A 17,490-nucleotide genomic window follows, 5' to 3' on the forward strand; every position below is an offset into this window, starting at 1 on the left:
GAATTTTTGAAAGTAGGTTGCCAGGCCTTTCTTCCAAGGCCACCCTGGGTGGACTGGACCCTCCAGACTTCTGGTTAGCAGCTGAGTGAGTTAACCATTTGTACCACCCAATGATTGCAGATGTGAATAGTCCTATATTCATGTGCTGCTCTGCTCAGGGATAACCAAAGCCTCCGCCCCTCTCTCGACCTTTCTTCATCCTTTTACCTTCCCTGTGGTGCACAGTGGCTTGGGTTTGGCTGCAGGGGGTGCTGCCCCCTGCTGTGTGCCCAGCTCCCATCCCTGCCGCCACAGGACGTGAGCCTGCACTTCGTGCTCTGGGGCTGCCTGCATGTCTACCAGCGGATGATTGACAAAGCAGAGGATGTGTGTCTGTTCGTGGCCCAGCCCGGGGAGTTGGTGGGGCAGTTGGCGGTGCTCACAGGCGAGCCCCTCATCTTCACGCTGCGTGCCCAGCGCGACTGCACCTTCCTGCGCATCTCCAAGTCTGACTTTTATGAGTACGACTGGGCCTGTGGTTGGGATGGGGGGTGAGGGAGATGCCGTGATCCCAGCCCTTGGCCTCATTCCTGGAGGGGCAGAGGTAGCTCTGGGTCTGGCCAACCCTGTGCTCTTCTAGGGCAGTTTTTAGCCCTCTTCCACCTCTAAGGAGTTTTTACAGCACAATGGTTAAAGCATTTGGCTGCTGACCAAAATGTTGGCGTCTGGAACCCACCGGCTGCTGCTTGGTAGGGGGAGATGAGGCTGTCTGCACCTGTAAAGACTGACAGCTTTGCAATGGGCAGTTCTGCTCTGTTCTCAGCGGCGCTGTGAGTGGGAGTCGATCCGAGGCAGTGGGTTTGGATTGGGTTTTGTTTGCACAAAATCGACAGCGTTGGAAACTCTATGGGGGCAGTTCTACTCTGTCCTCTAGGGGCAGTATGAGTCAAAACGGACTCGATGGCAGTGAGTTGGGTTTTGTCCCATCTCCAGGCCATCACCTGCCCACCGGACACCCACCTGTCTATTCCAAGATGCCACCAGCTCAAGCACCTCTTCCCTCCCCCGCAGGATCATGCGTGCGCAGCCCAGTGTGGTGCTGAGCGCTGCACATACAGTGGCCGCGAGGATGTCGCCCTTCGTGCGCCAGATGGACTTCGCCATCGACTGGACCTCGGTGGAGGCGGGGCGCGCGCTGTACAGGTGCAGCCCGCCCCACCTTGCTTTCAGCTGGCGCAGGCCTCGGCCTGAGTCGGTCTGACCTCCCCCTCCCCCTTCCCCCAGGCAGGGTGACCGCTCCGATTGCACCTACATCGTGCTCAACGGGCGGCTGCGCAGCGTCATTCAGCGCGGGAACGGCAAGAAGGAGCTGGTGGGCGAGTATGGCCGCGGAGACCTCATAGGCGTGGTGAGCGCGGCCCGCCCACTGACCTCTGACCTCACCCAGTCTATTCGCTCCTTTCCACTAGAGGAGGGAGCGCCCTCCTGGAGAGCTGAATCTGGTCTCAGACTCTGCCCCTAGACCTCCCCATCTTCCAATCCTGGGTCCCTGTACTCTAATCCCCGCAGCCCTAATGGGCGGCAAGGCCTTACTCCCTGCACCCCCATCTCAGGGACTCTGGTTCCCCCGGCTCTCTTCGGGCCTCCCGCCCCAAGCAGCTCTAGTCATATCTGCGGCCTCATAGGTGGAGGCGCTGACACGGCAGCCACGCGCAACGACGGTGCACGCGGTGCGCGACACGGAGTTGGCTAAGCTCCCCGAGGGCACCTTAGGTCACATCAAGCGGCGGTACCCACAGGTGCGGTTTGGAGTGGGCGGGACTCCTGTGGTGGGCAGGGCATCTGGTAGGGGCGGGGCCTCCAGAATGCCAGTAGGATCCACTCACTTGGAGAGATTTAGGGTGGTTTGGAGCCCTGGGGGGCGTGGCCTACGAGTAGGGGCGGGATCCAAGTACCAGGTTGAAGGGGAAAAAGCAGGACATGTATAGTCGCAACTTCTGCCTCCAACGCCCCCAGGTCGTGACCCGCCTCATCCATTTGCTGAGCCAGAAAATTCTCGGGAATTTGCAGCAGCTGCAGGGACCCTTCCCAGGTGAGAGCGGTCCGGCCTTCCCGGCCCCGGGTATGCTGGGGGATGTAGTCAGAAGGCTGGATCATTCTGGGAGGGGGACTCCTAAACCCAGGGCATGATGGGAAACGAGTCTAGCGTATAAACTCCACTGTGAGCGGGGTCTGGGCCAGAGGTGGGATGCAAGTTCCATTGCATGTTGGGGGATGGAGTTCAGGCCCATGGGCATGCTGGGAAATGGGGCCCAAAACTCATGCTTGTTAAGGAGTCTGGAGGATCAATCATAAGCCCTAGTGGTGCAGTGCTAAAACTGGGCTACTGACCTAAAGGTTGGGGTTTGATCCCTCCTGGCAGCTCCCTCCGTGGGAGAAAGACCTCTGGTCTGCTTGCATACAGATTACAGCTTGGAAAACCCTGTGGAGCCTTCTGGTGTGTTACATGGGATCACTATGAGTGGAAATGAGCTGGATGACACAACAGGATCAGTGGTGGTGTGGGGCATGGCCGTAGGCCGCAGCGTTGGTTCTGGCATTGGTCTGCTAGGGGTTGGAGCCTACGTCCTGGACACACAGGGAAAGGGGATCCTGGACCAGAGTATACTGGGAAATGGAGTCCATGGGGTTCAGGGCATGTGGAGAAATGGGTTCTGAAATTGCAGATGTGCTGGGCGCCCGGAGTCCAGAGCCCAGTGCCTGCTGGGAGGTTTGGCTCCCTCTGCAGTTGCTGGGAAGTGTGGGAACCGTGGCCCAGGGTCAACTAGGAAGAATGAGCTTTGAGAAGGGGTAAATGTGGCCCTGTGGCCTAGAGGGAACCAAAGGCTTCTTTCTGATCAGTTCTAGTCTATGGTGGCCTGACTCTGGACCAGCCCAGTAACCCCTGTGTTATGTATGCTTCTTTCTTCCCTAGAATCTCCTGTGGTAGGGTTGGGGTCAGTGGTGAGTTACAGCCAAGCCCATTCTCTGCACACACACCCTCAAGATCCTTCCCCGACAGCTGTTTCTTTCCCCCAGTCTCAAGTCATGAACACAAATGGCCACACACTCACACTGGGTGTCCAGGGCTCCTGCAGCCATGGGGGCCAGAGGCAGAAAGCTCTTAGACCCCTGAGGGCCTCTCTGGTGACTGTCGACAGAAAAGCAAGTTTCCAGTGAGCACTTGCTCTGAGCTGGGCACAGGGTAGGATGGAATGAGACTGACAAGCTCCAGAGGGGTTTACATCCTGGCAGGCAAAATGTGAAAAACATGTAGGACAGTGCAAGGTCAGATGCTAATGCCTTCTGGGAAGGACACAAAAGAAGGCCTTGCTGGAGTGTGACTTGTGGAGAGAGGGAGGCTTTCATGAGGACAATGAGCTGAGACTTGATGAATGAGATGTGGCCAGACACAGAGGAGAAACAAAGGCACCCAGGGCTGGCGGTGTTGAGTTACTGGGAGGGGGAGGGAGGCCGCAAGCAGGCAGGTCACATAGGGGCCATGGAAGGCGTTTGAATTTATTCAGTGGTTTGGGAAACAGTTGAAGGGTTTAAGCTGGGTGGGTTGGTTGGTTTGTTCATTTTCCCCTGGTCAGTGACAAAATACACATCCCATAAAATTTACCATTTTAACAATTTTTTAAAGTATATAATCTGGTGGCATTAAGTACAGCCACAGTGTTGTGCCACTGTCATCACTACCTAGTTCAGAATGCTGCCCTCACCCCAGAAGGAAGCTTTCTGCCTTAGCAGCACCTCCCTGTTCCTCTCTCCTCCAGCCCCTGGTAACCGCTAATCAGCTTTCTGATCTGGAGATTAAACAGGGCGTTTTAAAAAGTGCTTTTGGACTGCTCTGTGCAGGGAGGGGAGAACAGTGAGGAAATGGGGTTGATGCTTGGTTTAGGGCATTGGCAGAGATGAGAAGCAATAGGCAGATGAAAGATATATCCTGCCTAATTTAGTGCTTGAGAAGCCTTGGTGGTGTGTTGGTTAAGTACTTGGCTGCTAACTGAAAGGTTGGCAGTTCAAACCCACTAATTGCTATGAAAAAGAAAAAGATGTGGCAGTCAGCTTCCTTAAAGATTGACAGTCTTGGAAATCCTACGGGGAAATTCCACTCTGTCCTCTAGGGGCGCTGTCAGTCAGAACCGACTCTGCAGCAGTGGTTTTGGTTTGGGCTTTGCTTCCCTAAAGATTAGCAGCCTTGGAAACCCTATGGGGCAGGACAATCTACTTCTGTAGAGTAACCGCCTCGGAAACCTAAAGATGGGTCGCTAGGAGGCCAGACTCCACAGCAGTGAGTTTGGTTTTGGAGCTTTTTCCGTGTAGATTGACAGGTTGGAGACCCTCTCGGGGAATTCTATTCTGTCCTGTAGGAGCTGCTATAAGTCAGAATGGACTCCACGGCAGTGGGTTAGTTCTGTGCTCTAACTGCTTCACTGAACAAAAAAGCCAAGGCTAGGACGCGGTGGGTGCAGTGAAGAATCTGAATGGTCATAATGTTGCTGGGAAAATTATCACTGGGAAATGGCTCAGAGCACATAGCACCAAAGCAAAAGGTTGGGTGGCCAGGTGTTATCAAGAGAGAGGACAGTGGGAGAGGGTGCAGGTCTGAGGCGATGGCCCTCATCATGGTGGCGTGAAACCTGTGGTAGCAGGAATCCGAGGTCTGGGGAACAAGGGGTTTCTGAGGAGGAGGGTCCACCTCTCAGGACACGCCCCACAGCATAACTCATCCAGTGGGGTCTCTTATCAGGCTCGGGGCTGGGTGTCCCCCCGCACTCGGAGCTCACCAACCCAGCCAGCAACCTGGCCACTGTGGCAGTCCTACCCGTGTGTGCTGAGGTACCAATGGTGGCCTTCACGCTGGAGCTACAGCATGCCCTGCAAGCCATTGGTCAGTGGGGAAAGGGGTGTGGGTGAGGGCGGAGCACCGTTCATAGGGGCTGGGCGTTGGTCAGTGGGGAAAGGGTCTATGTAACTATAATCAGTGAGTGGAGGTTCCTGAGTGGGTCACTGGTCAGTGCTGGGGTGGAGCAGGGTGCCCCACCATGAAGTGAGGCATTCTTTTCTGGGAGAGGCCTTCAGCTCTTTGGCCTTGACTTCTAACCCAATTCTTCGCCTACCCCCAGGCCCCACACTCCTCCTCAACAGTGACATCATCCGGGCCCGCCTGGGGGCCTCTGCACTGGATAGGTGTGTATTTCGGGAACAAAAGTAGTGGGAGGATGAGGAAGGCTGGGAACCTAGGATTCTTTCTGATCCGGGTTCAAGTTCTGGGCAGTGACTCAAGAAGGTTGCAGCCTGCCCATCCATCCACTGGGCACAGACATTCTTTGTGGGGGCCTCCATGTGTCAGGCCCCCCAGCAATGGTGTGCCATGGCCTCTGGGCAAACAGCGACCCAGCCGAGCCCCAGGTGATGCTCCCCCTGGCCCCTAGCATCCAGGAGTTCCGGTTGTCTGGGTGGCTGGCCCAGCAGGAGGACGCACACCGCATCGTGCTCTACCAGACGGACGCGTCGCTGACGCCCTGGACAGTGCGCTGCCTACGCCAGGCTGACTGCATCCTCATCGTGGGGCTGGGTGACCAGGAGCCTACTCTCGGCCAGGTCTGGAAAGCCCTGTACAGGGACCCACTCCAGGATTCTGCTCCCTGCCCTCCCGTGCCTGTGCCCAGCTAAGTGTACCCTCGCTGTAGTGCTAGACTACCAGGGCCCGAGCTAGGCCAGGAGCATGGCTGGTAACCTCTGCCCCCCCTCCTGCAGCTGGAGCAGATGCTGGAGAACACGGCCGTGCGTGCCCTCAAGCAGCTCGTCCTCCTCCACCGGGAAGAGGGCCCGGGTCCCATGCGGACTGTCGAGTGGCTCAACATGCGGAGCTGGTGCTCAGGGCACCTGCACCTGCGCTGCCCACGCCGCCTCTTTTCTCGCCGCAGCCCCGCCAAGCTGGTGAGGGGCGTGATGTGGAGGGGGCCTCTGTGCTTCCGGGGCGTGCCCACTGTGGGTGGGGCTAAAGCCAGAGCGTCTGATGGGGGCGTGGCTTAGAGACCAGCGCTGGTGGGGAGGGTCTGGGGGGAACGGGCCACGAGGCGGTCTGGATGTGGCTGAATTCCTCCACGCCCATATTTTCCTGTGTGGCGGTCCCCACTCTGTCCCAGCACGAGCTCTATGAGAAGGTGTTCTCTCGGCGCGCAGACCGCCACAGTGACTTCTCCCGCCTGGCACGGGTGCTCACAGGAAACACCATCGCCCTGGTGCTGGGCGGAGGTGGGGCCAGGTGAGGGGCGGGGCCAGAGGGATGGGAGGTGGGGCCCTGAGAGAGCCCCCCCCCCCACCCAGGGGCCGGGCTGGCAGCTTGTTCCTCTGGCAGTCGGGGAGGTGGGTGAAGGGGCGCTTCTTGGGGCTGGCCAGGTGAGTCACTGGGGCACGTCCCCCTCAGGGGCTGCTCACACATCGGGGTGCTGAAGGCGTTAGAGGAGGCAGGCGTCCCGGTGGACCTGGTGGGAGGCACATCCATCGGCTCCTTCATCGGGGCCTTGTACGCAGAGGAGCGCAGTGCCAGCCGCACCAAGCAGCGGGCTCGGGAGTGGGCCAAGGTATGTGTGCGCAAGGTGGGGAATCCTGGGACTCCGCCCTAAGTGGCCCTGCGTTCTGGCCCTCTGTGACCCTTCCTGACTTAACCGTGAGCTCTGCCCAGCTGCTTGTTCTGCATGTGCATCCCATGATAGACATCCATGACCTTTCTGATCCTTCTCACCAGCTTTCATACAGCGATTGGATCTCTTAGTGACAACCTTGTTAGTGGCTCTGGGTGACTCCTGTTTGACTCTAAGTAGCCACCTCTTTATTTTGTACGGGCTCTCGCTCACCTCACACGGATGGCCCTGTGTGGGTCCTGTTTAACCGCAGCCATCTCCTTTATCTCTAGAGCATGACTTCAGTGCTGGAGCCTGTGCTGGACCTCACGTACCCTGTCACCTCCATGTTCACGGGGTCAGCCTTCAACCGCAGCATCCACCGTGTCTTCCAGGATAAGCAGATCGAGGTGCTTGCCTGTCCTTCCCTACCCCCCAGCTCTAGTCTCCACTCCTCCCTCAGGCCCAGCTACCCCATTTTGTTCCTGTCCCTGTAGGACCTGTGGCTGCCATATTTCAACGTGACGACAGACATCACTGCCTCGGCCATGCGTGTGCACAAAGATGGTGGGTGCCCTCCTTCCAGCCCCGGATGGCTGCTGTGGCCTTGCAGAGTATGGGAGGGGGACAGCAGGGAGGGCAGCTGAGCACCTGGAACGTTGTTAACACAAGTGACCGTCCACCCTGGCGTGACTGCTGATCACTAACTACCACCCACTAATGCCCCAGAAGCCCCAGGTATGTCTGTCCTTGGGAGGGGGAGTGAGGGGACGAGGCAGGCACCTCACCCACTCACACCGTCCCCGCAGGCTGCGTGTGGCGCTACGTCCGGGCCAGCGCCTCCTACTGCCCCTACCTGCCCCCACTCTGCGACCCCAAGGACGGGCACCTGCTGGTGGACGGGTGCTACGTTAACAACGTGCCAGGTCAGCGAGCCCACTGGGCTGGCCGGGCCTCTGAGCGTGGCTGAGTGTGGCTGTGCGTGTCTGTGTCTGTGTGTCCCACTGGGCAGGCTCACTTTGGCGATATGTGCGCGCCAGCATGACGCTCTCGGGCTACCTGCCCCCGCTGTGCGACCCGAAGGACGGGCACCTGCTCATGGACGGCGGCTACATCAACAACCTGCCAGGCAAGTGGCTATCTGCACATAGACATACAGCTGCACAGGCGTGCAGACATGAGCACATGCACGGGTGGGCACATGGACAGATGGGATGGCGCACATGCAAGCAGGCTGTCACGTGCAAGGGCAACCCCACAGACACCCCCCCAACATCCACGCTTGTGTGGTTAAGCAGACATGCAGATGTGCCCCCAGTCAGGAATGTGTGCAGTTAAAAAACACACCCATCTATCTGCATGTGTGCTATTTCAGACACTAACGGGTGCACAGAGATGCATGCTGACATAGCCAAACATACGCAGATAGAGCAGACACGTTTATGTGTGCACACCAGGTACACGCCTGGTCATGCACACATTCTCTGGGATGCATGTAGGTGGGTCCATGTACCTCTGCACACACAGACACACATGCACAGAGGAACACATGCACTGATGAGCCAGCCATATGTCCACACATTCATCAGGTACCTCCACACTTACCCACATGCTCCCTCAAATGTGCACATGTGTATACATGCAGATGGGATGGGACATGTGCTGACTTTACGTGCGCTGGTGAGACCTGAGGAGCTATGCACATTAGGGCCAGGGGTAAAGTTAAAATATCACCCACCAAGAAGCAGGCGTGCACAAATAGACATGTGTATTAGCTGCACACACACACTCACATTCCCTCAGGTCAGAAATTGGCAAAGTACACCCTGTAGACCATATTCAGTTTCCTCCTGGTTTTTGTAAATAAAGTTTTATTGGGACACAGTTACGCCCATTCACTTATGGACTCTTCTGTGTCACAGCAGTAGAGCTGAAGAGTTGAGAGAGAGCCCACGTGGCCCACGAAGCCAATGATGTTTAATCTCTGGCCTTTGGCAGAAGAAGTTTGCTGACTCCTGCCATAGGCACTCAGTATAAATGTGTACATTGACACAGTCACACTGAGTACACTATACAAGTGTAGGTGTGTGCAAAGCCACAGGAAGATGGGTACACCTGGATGCTCAGGAAAAGCGCATACAGATGTTGATCTAAGTACAGGTGGGCTGAAATGCATACAGACAGGCCAAGGTGCGTATACAGACATCAGGTACACCCAGAACACTCATTTTCACAGACACAGCCTGGAATGTGGACTTGGACAGGAGCTACCCATGGGGGAGGGAGGTATGCAGGTGCACACAGACACGTAGACATGGGCAAGCATATCCGAAACATAGGCACACTCACACGGGATGCAGTGGCAAAGGCTGACAGAGACTGGAGCATCTTCATGGGCTGGGCCAGGTGACAGGACTTGGCCCAGGTCTCCGAGACTCACTGAGGGACCTTCACTGGGGCCCACGGGCCTCCAGCTGTACCACCTCTTCCCCGGGCCTTCCCCCACCTCTGCCTCCCTGTCTGTGCCAGCTGTCTCTTGTGTCAGCTCTCAAGCCCCCCCCCCACCACTTGCATTCTGTCTCCTCCCTTCTCTGGCCCCTGCCATCTCTTTCTCCCCCAGTTCTCTGTCTCCATCCATCTCCCTGTGTCTCTCCCCCGGCTCTGCCTCCTGGTGTCTCTGCTCCCAGCGCTCCCTCTCTATGCCTCTGGCTTTGTGTTTGGATCTCCCTGCATGTCTGACTCTGTCTCTCTGGTCCCCCGTGTTGCTTCGCTTTGTCTCCCTCTCTCTGTCCTTCCACATCTTAGTCCCCACATGTCTCCCTCCCCCCAGTGATCTGCCCCATCTCCCCCACCCCTCTGCCCCTATATCCCACCCAGAAAGCTCACTGTCTGACCCTCTCCTTGACGACATTTGCATCTTTTCCCATGCCATTTGCATGACAGCATGTTATCTGCATGTTCCTTTGTGTGACCATTTGCATGATGACTGTGGGATGGGGTTGAACTTCCCTCCTTGGGCCCTGGTGGAAACAGCCTGCTTACTCCTTGGCCCCACAGCGGACATCGCCCGCAGCATGGGCGCCAAGACAGTCATCGCCATCGACGTGGGCAGCCAGGATGAGACGGACCTCAGCACCTACGGGGACAGCCTTTCTGGCTGGTGGCTGCTGTGGAAGCGGCTGAACCCCTGGGCAGACAAGGTCAAGGTCCCAGACATGGCTGAGATCCAGTCCCGCTTGGCCTACGTGTCCTGCGTGCGACAGCTGGAGGTCGTCAAGTCCAGCTCCTATTGCGAGTACCTGCGCCCGCCCATCGACTGCTTCAAGACCATGGACTTTGGGAAGTTCGACCAGATCTATGTGAGCGAGTGGGCATGACATGGTACTGGTGTCACGGTCAGGCAAAGCTTTCCCACTTAAAGCCCAGAGCAACATGGCGGGGAAGGATTTTAGGGCTGTTGTAGGGATCAATGAGAAACAGAACAGTGATGTCTGCAGTGAGTGTGGCAGGGCTGTGGCTGTACGTGTGCTGTGTATAAACTAAGTCTCCTGTTGCCGAGCTGTGCTGCCTGAGCATAGTGTAGAGATTTCTGATACCATTTCTGGGTTGGTGAGAGTGACAGCAGAGATCAATTCGTGATGTCTGCAGGTTTGGCATAGGAGCATAGTAACGCATGTACTGTGTGCCATTGACCCTGAAATGTAGCCGTTGGTTTTGGAAATTGATTGGCAGATGCTGCCCAGAGCCTTGGGTGGAACTGTCTAATGTCATTTCTGAGCTCATTGGGAAAGCAGGCCATGACTGATTAGTGATACCTGCTCTGGGAATGGAATGTGGCTGTGTCCATAGAAGTCCTGGAGTCCCTAGTGGGAGATGGTAACATGCTCAGCTGCTAAACCAAAAGGTGGAGGTTCAAGTCCACCCGGAGACACCTCCTTCCGACAAATCAGCCATTGAAAACCCCATGGAGCACAGTTCTACCCTGACACACGTGGGGTCGCTGTGAGTCAGGGTTGCCAGCAACTGACAGCTGGCCAGCGGAGGTACTGCATGTTTCCAGATCTTGACATAGGCTTTCTTGCACTCTACCATCTGCAGTCACCTAGTAGGAGCCCCCAGCACACTGCATGGGCTGAGTGGGAAGAACATGGAGAGACTGATTGGCACAGGAAGGGGGTGATGTTGGCAAGCGTGCTATTTACCATCTGACTCTGAAATAGGTTTCGTTTCAAGCACCAGCTCGCCCAGAGAAAGCAGGGGGAGGGAGGGGGGACTCAGAGTGGGGCCGAGCAGAGAGGACAAGGCAGAGAGGCTCAGGGAGGTTGCAGGCTTAGCCGTGCCCCGTACCCCCTGCAGGATGTGGGCTACCAGTATGGGAAGGCTGTGTTTGGGGCCTGGAGCCGCGGCAACATCATTGAGAAGATGCTCACGGACCGGCGGTCTGCAGACCTCAATGAGAGCCGCCGCGCAGATGTAAGCCTGGGATGCTCCCCGTGGGTCCGCTCTGACTCCAGAGATCCCCAAGCCCCTCTGGTCCCCTGAGACACCTCCAGGAACCCTCTGAACTCTTGAGATGTTCCTCTGAATCTCAAGACAATAAGCCACTAAAGCAAACAACTAAACTGTTGTCAGCAAATTGATTGCAGCTCACAGCACACCCCTGTGTGTCAGAGTAGGACTGGGCTCCGTGAGGTGTGCAGTGTGGATTTTTCAGAAGCAGGTTGCCAGGCCTTTCTTCTGAGGTGCCTCTGGGTGGGTTTGAATTGCCCAGTTTTCAGCTAGTAGTTGAGTGCTCATCTGCTTGCACCACTCCCTGGACTGCTCCCCCCAAACCCCAAACATCCCCAAGCTCTCCTCGGAGCTCCCCTGCGAAAACCTCATTGATGCCCCCCCAGGTTCTTGCCTTCCCCAGCTCTGGGTTCACTGACCTGGCCGAGATCGTGTCCCGGATCGAACCCCCCACAAGCTATGTTTCTGATGGCTGTGCTGATGGTGAGAGGTTGCGGGGGCCCCAGGGTGTGGCTGGGCCTGGAGGCAGGGGGCTGTGGCTGATGGCCTCTCACCATGCCCACTCCCTGATTCCAGGGGAGGAGTCAGATTGCCTGACCGAATACGAGGAGGATGCAGGTCCTGACTGCTCGCGGGATGAAGGGGGCTCCCCCGAAGGCGCAAGCCCCAGCACGGCCTCCGAGATGGTGAGAGCCGCTGGCCAGCCCCTTCCAGGTCCAGCCAGTCCCCTGTGTGGAGGGCGAGGCAGGACTATGAGTGTGTGTTGGGTGGTGTGTGTGTGATCTTGGGTGGTGGGAACCCTGCCATGGCTGCTGGCCTCAGGGCTCCCGTGGATGAGGTGAATTTGGGTGGAATATGTTGAGAGACATGAGTTTTGGTTGCCACAGGCTGGATGGCATACACAGGTTGGGCGGTACATGTTGGGGGAAACACGGGTAACATGTTGATTGGCATGTATTAGTATCACATTAGGTGACATGCGTGCTGAGTGGTGCACTTTGAGGTGACAATTATATGTTGAGTGGCATGTATCAATCGCATGCTGCATGGCACATGTGTTGGGTGGCACATGTTGGAGTGACATGGTGTTGAGTGGGGTCTATCAAGGTGATGTGTTGGGTGTCCTGTGTGTTGGGTGATATATGTTGGGATGACATGGCTGACATGTGACATGTGCTGAGTGACATGTATCAGTGTCATGTGCTGCATAGCATGGGTGTTGAGTGGTATGTACTAGGGTCACAGGCTAGCTGACGTGTGTGTTGGGTGGTGTGTGCTGGGTGACGACGTTAAGTGGTGTGTATCATGGTCACATGCTGGGTGGCCCATGTATTGGATGTGCCCTCTGCTGTGTGACACCCTTGTGGGGGTCCACCTGTCCCGGCAGGAAGAGGAGAAGTCGCTTCTCCGGCATCGGCGTGCTCTGCCCCAGGACCCTCCCAGCTCCACTGTGGACGCCTGAGGACCTTGTGAAGGGCCCCCTGGGGCTGGACTAGGGTTGGGCCCTGTCGGGTAGCGCCCTCTCACTCAGCCTGCTGCTATGCCTGTGACCCCCCTCGGTCCCCTGGGCCACACACTGGACTGACCTGCTCCTGAGGGGAGGGGCAGTACTGCACTGAGGACCCCTTGACTAACCACTCCCAATAAACCTTTGTCTCTTGGAAGCAGCCTGCTGTCATTTTCAGGTGTGGGGGTCCCCTTAGTCCCCCACCTTCCATCCTCAGCATGGCTAGGGCAGGGACCCACTGTGTGCCCAGCTGGATCCCACGTAGCTCTTGACCACCATTCCTACTGTGTGGTCAGCCTCTGGCTGCTGGCTTCAGACCCCAGGGCCTCTGAAGGCATTGCTCCCCTGGGAACATAGTTGGATCTTCACACACCCTCTGGGCACCTGCTCTGACACACTCTGCATTTCTCCTCCTCGATCCCCAGCCTCTGCCATGAGCCTGCACCACTGGGTAGGAGCTCTGTGTTCCCTGTGTGTGCCCACTGTGTGCTCAGCTGTAGCTGGTTCCTGAAGGACAGCCACCTCCCCTACACACTCACACACACACACACAGGGTTCAAGGACTTCACCCTCAAGGGTTCTCAGCACTGCCCCTACTGTGAGTTCAGTGAAAGGTCGCACAGAATGACCCCCCTCCACCATGCACTGAGATCTGTCCCCAGGGGCTCTTGCTCACTGTTGGCTAAAAGTTTGGGCTCTGGGCCTGGTTGTCTGGTGTCAAACTTGATAGGAAAGATGCCTCTTCCTGGGTGGCCTCAGGCAAGTTATTTAACTGCTGACATCAGATGCCTGCCCTGTCAAATGAGAATGGTAGGAACTGCTTCATCAGATGTTACCATGACTGGACTCCAGTCCTTTGAAGGCCACAGACAGTGTCCCTGCTGTGTGCTGCATGCCTGGCAGGGCCTTCACTGCCCCCACCACGTGCTGGACCCAGAGTAGGGACAGAGAGAGAGTAGTCTTGTTCACAGAACTTTATCTTAGGGCAATGGGGAGCCATGGAAGGTTTTTAAACAGATGAGAGAAGAGTGAGATTTGTATTTTAGGAAGGGCATGGATCGGAGGGGTTAAAGCTGGAGATTAGAAGCCAGGAAGAGATGACTGATTAATGGATGGATAGAGGGATAGAAGGAAGGATGGATGGATGGATGGATAGATTAAAAAAAAAAAAAAAACACTGCCATTGAATTGATTCTAATTCATAGCAGCCCCCATTGTGTCTTCGAGGAGATAAATCTTTATGGAAGCACATTGCTCCATCTTCCTTCTGCAGAGTAGCTGGTGGGTTTGAACTGCCACCCTTCTGGCTAGCAGTCCAATGACTTGGGCACTGCACCACTAGAGCTCCTTAGGTAGGTAGGTGGGTAGAGAGATAGGTGAGCAGTAGATTGAGAGAGAGCGGCCTCTGAGTTGACTGCCTCCTATCAACCTAATGTACAGAACAAAACGGTGCCTGGTCCTGTGTCGTCCTCGCGGTTGCCAGCACGTTCAATTCCGTGCGGTAGCTGATACGCGTGCCCATCTCACCAAGGGTCTTCCTAACCCTTGCTGGCCCTCTGCTTCACCAAACAAGCTGATAGTCGCTGGAGGAGGACAGCGTATTTCGTGCAGCAGAGGGCCAAGGAGACCCTCAGTGAGATGGGTTGGCACACCAGCCACAGCAGTGGACCCAAACATGCCGGCAGTCAGAGGGTGGTGTGAGGGCAGGCGGTGGTGTGCCGCCCTTGAGCTTCACCCCGAGTTGGAGGTTGACTTGATGGCAGCTGTTAGATCACCATTGCTCTTGGAGGGTAAGCTGGACATGGACTTGGGCATCCCGGAGTTCCCGGGAAAAGTTCTGTTTCATGGGTGATGAGGCAGTTGGGTTGGGGATGGAGTCCTGATCTGGGTGGGACTCCAGTTCCTCCAGTTCCTCATGTGTTCACAAGCAAGCAGCCTGGCTTTTCCGACCTTCAGCTTCTGCCTGAGTTTGCTGATGCTGTCACATGACCACAAACTTGGTGGCATAATACAACACAAATACATTGTCTCACAGCTCTGGAGGTCAGAAGCAGGAAGTGGGTCCCACTGGGCTAAAATCAAGGGGTCAGCAGGGCCAATTCCCTCTGGAGGTTCCAGGAGAGCTCCTAGGGGCCGTCCACACTCCTTGGCTCGTGGGCTCACATCGCTCTGATCTCTGCTTCTGTCCTCACATCTCCTTCTCAGACTCTGACTCTCCTGCCTCCATCTCAGAAGGGCCTCTGGGATGACATTGGGCCCATGTAGAAAGTCTGTAGCACCCAGAGACTTGGAGCCTATAGGAGAGCCTCAGTGAATTATGGTTTTAAACCCTTTTAAGAATGAATGATTTTCTGCTTTGAGCTTTTTGCTAAACTATGTATTTTGAGTAATAGAAGGCATTTTTAGTGAAATGGGGAAAAAGAGTTCTTTTGAGATAATACAGATTTTGATACAATTAGTGGGACATATATGTCCCAAGGAGTCTCTGCTCCCAGGGTTGGTGGAATGAGGCCCATTTCTTCAGATCCATGCAGTTATACAGGCCTTCACTAGATGGCAGCACACACTAAAAGTGGAAATAGCAGTTTCCCACTAAACTCCCAAGTTGGAAAATGTAGGAGGGCACTATATGTCCCACAGGTCACGAAAGGGTTTATAACCCATTGCTGATGAGTCAGTTCCAACTCATAGCTATCAGATAGGACATAGTAGAACTGTCCCATGTCTCAGACCCTTTCTAAGGCTGTAATCTTTAGGGAAGCAGACTGTCACATCTTTCTCCTGTGGAGCAGCTGGTAGGTTCAAACCACCAATCTTTCATTTAACAGCTGAGCACTTACCCACTGCGTCACCTACAGTTTTCACTAAGACAGTTAAACAAAAACCATTACTATCTAGTTCATCCCACCTTGTGCCAGCCCCATGTGTTTCAGAGTAGAACTGTCCTCCGTGGGATTTTTCAGGAGCAGTTCTCCAGGCCTTTCTTCTAAGGTGCATCTGGGTGGATTCCAACCACCAGCCTTTCAGTTAGCAGCCCAGCCCTTAACCATGTGCACCACTCAGGGACTCTCTACTAAAATGATTAGTTGGCCATTATTGAAGTCCTGATGCTCATACCTGGAACTGCAGCCTGAGGGTGGGGAATTTAATCTCATTGTTGAATCAATAGGTTCTTCCAGGGAGCTGGGTCTTGGGGTGTCAGCACCATGGACAGTGATGGTGCTGTCCAAAGTGCTGCCAAAGCCCCTCTCTGCCTTCTCCGAGCCCCTAACATCCTTGCTCCAGATCTCTGAGATTTGAGGGGCCCATTAAGCTGCAGATTGAGCCCATGAGTTGGCCCTTGTCGACCTCTCAGCCTGATTGGCCTCCACGCTGCTCCAGCACATTGCATCCTCTCTGTCAAACTCACCGTTCAGTCCTGCCTTGAATCCCTTTGCTCACCCCTTCCTCTTTGTGAAGCTGAATAAATCTGTCCTCAAGTGTCACCTCTTCTGAGGAGCCTTCGCTGACCACCCGGTCTACTGTGGCTGGGCATGGTTAATGACGACCAGAGCTGGGGTTGGGCCTCCACCAGGGCTTACTGGGCTACCCAAGCTGCCGCCTTTTGGTTCCAGAGCTGGAGACTCCATGAGTTTTAAGAATTCTTGGGGTTCCAGTGAGGGCCCAGGTTCAGGTAAGTGGTTTGCCCTGGAGCTCGCAGGAGCTGGCTGAGAGGCAAAGTTGGAGACCAATAAAGCCAGGTTCACAAGAAGGTTTTCTTTGTATTTCTGAAAGCGACCAAGTAGAGGTTCATCATGTCAACTTTGCTGGGCTATGACACTCAGTAGTTTGGCAGTTACATAATGATGTAATCACACACACACCCCATGATGTGATGTGATGTGAGCAGTCAATCAGCTGTAAAAGGGTTAGGGTGGGATATAACACCCTTAAACAGGTCACAGCCCTAATCCAAGGTAAGGGGAGTTTTCCTGGGGTGTGGCCTGTGCCATTTAAAAGAAATCTTTCAAAAGATAAAAGGAGAGAGAGGCAAGCAGAGAGCAAGAAGTTCATTATCACCAAGAAAGAAGAGTGGAAGCAGAGCGTGTGCTTTGGACCTGGGATCCCTGTGCTGAGAATCTCCTAGACCTGGGGAAGATTGATACAAAGGTCCATGGAGATGTCCAAGAAATACTGCTGTTCTTAGGTGCCATGAGTCATCTCCAACTCATAGCAAGGACACCGTGTACAACAAAGTGAAACATTGCCTGGTCCCATGCAGCCTCACAATCCTTGCTAGAAACACTGGGCCCACAGATACTGAAAGCAGACAAGGACCTTTCTCCAGATCCGACAGAGAGAGAAGTATTTCCCCTAGAGCTGGCGCTCTGAATTCAGACTTTTAGCCCGCTAAACACTGTGAGAGAATACATTTGTTTGTTAAAGCCATCCACTTGGGATATTTCTATTATATCAGCACTAGATAACAAAAACAAGATCAGACAGCTTCCTCTCAGGAGAACCAACAAGTCAGACCCTGGGAGCCTGATTTAAAAGGCCTCTCATCCATAGAGTTACCACATGATCCAGAAATTCCACTCCTAGGAATCTACCCAAGGAGAATGAAAACGAATGTCCCCATGAAAACTTGTCCACAAATGTTCATAGCAACGTTATGCATAAGAGCCAAAAGGAAGAAACAACCCAAATGTCTATCAACTGATATAAATAAAACATGGTCTGTCCACACAACGGAGTGTTTGTTGTTGTTAGGCGCTGTCGAGTTGATTCCAACTCACAGCGATCCCGCGGACAACAGAACAAAACACTGCCCGGTCCTGC

The 17,490-nt window shown here is 55.0% G+C and overlaps 1 protein-coding gene across 1 annotated transcript in view; it reads left to right on the plus strand.

Moving 5' to 3' along the window:
* Positions 1 to 12,624, plus strand: part of PNPLA6 (patatin like phospholipase domain containing 6) — a 24,901-nt gene extending 12,277 nt beyond the window's left edge. The window contains exons 15-33 of the mRNA XM_007953699.1: positions 295 to 500; positions 1,051 to 1,182; positions 1,264 to 1,387; positions 1,665 to 1,778; positions 1,996 to 2,071; positions 4,775 to 4,915; positions 5,151 to 5,214; positions 5,460 to 5,628; positions 5,785 to 5,967; positions 6,177 to 6,295; positions 6,458 to 6,614; positions 6,947 to 7,063; positions 7,151 to 7,220; positions 7,666 to 7,782; positions 9,711 to 10,012; positions 11,010 to 11,126; positions 11,549 to 11,645; positions 11,739 to 11,848; positions 12,550 to 12,624. Of these exons, the coding sequence (XP_007951890.1) occupies positions 295 to 500; positions 1,051 to 1,182; positions 1,264 to 1,387; positions 1,665 to 1,778; positions 1,996 to 2,071; positions 4,775 to 4,915; positions 5,151 to 5,214; positions 5,460 to 5,628; positions 5,785 to 5,967; positions 6,177 to 6,295; positions 6,458 to 6,614; positions 6,947 to 7,063; positions 7,151 to 7,220; positions 7,666 to 7,782; positions 9,711 to 10,012; positions 11,010 to 11,126; positions 11,549 to 11,645; positions 11,739 to 11,848; positions 12,550 to 12,624 (2,490 nt within the window). The remainder of the gene's footprint in view (positions 1 to 294; positions 501 to 1,050; positions 1,183 to 1,263; positions 1,388 to 1,664; positions 1,779 to 1,995; positions 2,072 to 4,774; positions 4,916 to 5,150; positions 5,215 to 5,459; positions 5,629 to 5,784; positions 5,968 to 6,176; positions 6,296 to 6,457; positions 6,615 to 6,946; positions 7,064 to 7,150; positions 7,221 to 7,665; positions 7,783 to 9,710; positions 10,013 to 11,009; positions 11,127 to 11,548; positions 11,646 to 11,738; positions 11,849 to 12,549) is intronic.
* Positions 12,625 to 17,490: the final 4,866 nt, after the last annotated feature.

This window comes from Orycteropus afer, unplaced genomic scaffold, assembly GCF_000298275.1.
Source record: "Orycteropus afer afer isolate SDZICR_OR568_19922 unplaced genomic scaffold, OryAfe1.0 scaffold00405, whole genome shotgun sequence".
Lineage (NCBI taxonomy): Eukaryota > Metazoa > Chordata > Mammalia > Tubulidentata > Orycteropodidae > Orycteropus > Orycteropus afer.